The sequence below is a fragment of the Sinocyclocheilus anshuiensis genome, unplaced genomic scaffold (assembly GCF_001515605.1).
Source record: "Sinocyclocheilus anshuiensis isolate Anshui unplaced genomic scaffold, SAMN03320099.WGS_v1.1 scaffold2129, whole genome shotgun sequence".
NCBI classification, from domain to species: Eukaryota; Metazoa; Chordata; class Actinopteri; order Cypriniformes; family Cyprinidae; genus Sinocyclocheilus; species Sinocyclocheilus anshuiensis.
Genome location: NW_015552540.1, coordinates 253,794 through 255,354, shown reverse-complemented (window position 1 = coordinate 255,354; position 1,561 = coordinate 253,794). Strand labels below are relative to the sequence as shown.

Here is a 1,561-nt window from a genome sequence, read left to right as displayed (position 1 = left end):
TTAGCAAATGGCTGCAATATAACAAAGAGTGAAAAATTGAAGGGGGTCTGAATACTTTCCGTACCCACTGTATTTGTTCAGAATTGTAGAGTATGAATTTAAGAATGTTTTTGTTTACTTCATCTTTTCTCGGATATGTGCGCAACAAACATGCTTATAAACACAGCAACACAACATCAAGGGGTGCAGGTTAGGTGAAAGCCTTACAGAAAATATTTATTTATTCCTAAGAAAAGCAATTTAAGTGAATACCCTTGGCGCCATCCTGTATGCAGTCTGATGGTCACAAAGGTGTGTTTTGCATAAAGGCGAGTGCGTGTATGTGAGCGAGCACAGTAGAGGTGATCGAGGACAGCTGTGGAGATGGATGGGAGACTGGCCTAAATTTCCCTACTAGCAACATCAGAGATTATATTACATTTCACCTGCCGCTACCTGTACTGCACTGCACTGCAGCTGTCAGTCTGAGCAGGAAACACAATAACAGTAAATGTTACCCTTCTTTAAAGATCATGAATATGTAGTGAACAAAATAGAAATAAAAAATAAAAATAAAAAATCTTGGTATTACAATTTTGCATTGGTTTTTAGTGCCTGCTCCATACAGACTTCCTATGTTCAGAACGTCTGTATTTCTCGATCTAACACTTTAAAGAGAAAAAACACAAGGAAAAAGGTTTGAATTAGGAGATGAATGCAAAATTCAGCAGTTTCTTTTGTTTGAGGGGGAAAAATAATTCTAGGCAAACACATTTAGTGCTGAGCTCGCCAGACTGCATTCTTGTCTGGGTTGCAGTATTGGCTTTTTTTAAATGGTTGAACAATTTCCAACAACCCAGAGGTGCTTCTCCAAGTAAGAGAAGCATATGATGAAAGTCTGTGTGATCCACAAAACCACACAGAGCCTTGTCAACAGTCACTAGGTTCAAGAAATTAATGAAATGATTTGTGTGTGCAAGGCGATGACCTTGCCCTGTCCTGTATAGGCTGTGGTATACAGCTTTGGCACAGAAAGGAGCTTTAGAAGGATCAAAAAGAGTCACTTCAACTTCACAAGCACTAAATCAGTGTCGTCCTTAACTCGCATGTCTCAAGACATTTAATGAACCATAATATTGGGGGGTTGTTGAAAGACGTCTGACAACATGAGCACATGCGAGACCAATGTAAAATTAATCAGAACATGAGTGCGGACTAGAGCCCGACCGATATATCGTTTTCGGTATCGGCCCCAAAAAACCCATATCGGTCGGGCTCTAGTGTGGACAACAAAACACTTTTTCCTTTTCAGTTACATTCTCATGGTTCAATTTGCTGGCTCTGGTTAAAACCTAAAAAAAGCACTAAAGGGTAAAGAAGGCCTTTGAAGAGGCTGACCACAATCAGTCTAATTAAATCTCAAGGTAAAAACCATGAGAGCAACACTCACTTGTAAACTGTTCCGCCATTTCCATGGCCAAGCTGCTCCTGGTACTGGAGGTCATGTTCATTTATCTAAACAAACAGAGAGAAAAAACTGAGAAAGACTCTGCAGTTATCCAAAGAGAACAGAATCTATACA

The 1,561-nt window shown here is 39.7% G+C and overlaps 1 protein-coding gene across 3 annotated transcripts in view; it reads right to left on the bottom strand.

The window, feature by feature from the left end:
* Positions 1 to 1,561, bottom strand: part of LOC107663978 (dual specificity mitogen-activated protein kinase kinase 5-like) — a 72,677-nt gene that overhangs the window by 56,716 nt on the left and 14,400 nt on the right. For all 3 annotated transcript variants that reach the window (XR_001631410.1, XM_016454421.1, XM_016454422.1), the window contains exon 8: positions 1,430 to 1,494. Coding sequence is in view for 2 of the 3 variants with exons in the window: in XM_016454421.1 (XP_016309907.1) it covers positions 1,430 to 1,494 (65 nt within the window). In the remaining variant the exon portion in view is untranslated. The remainder of the gene's footprint in view (positions 1 to 1,429; positions 1,495 to 1,561) is intronic.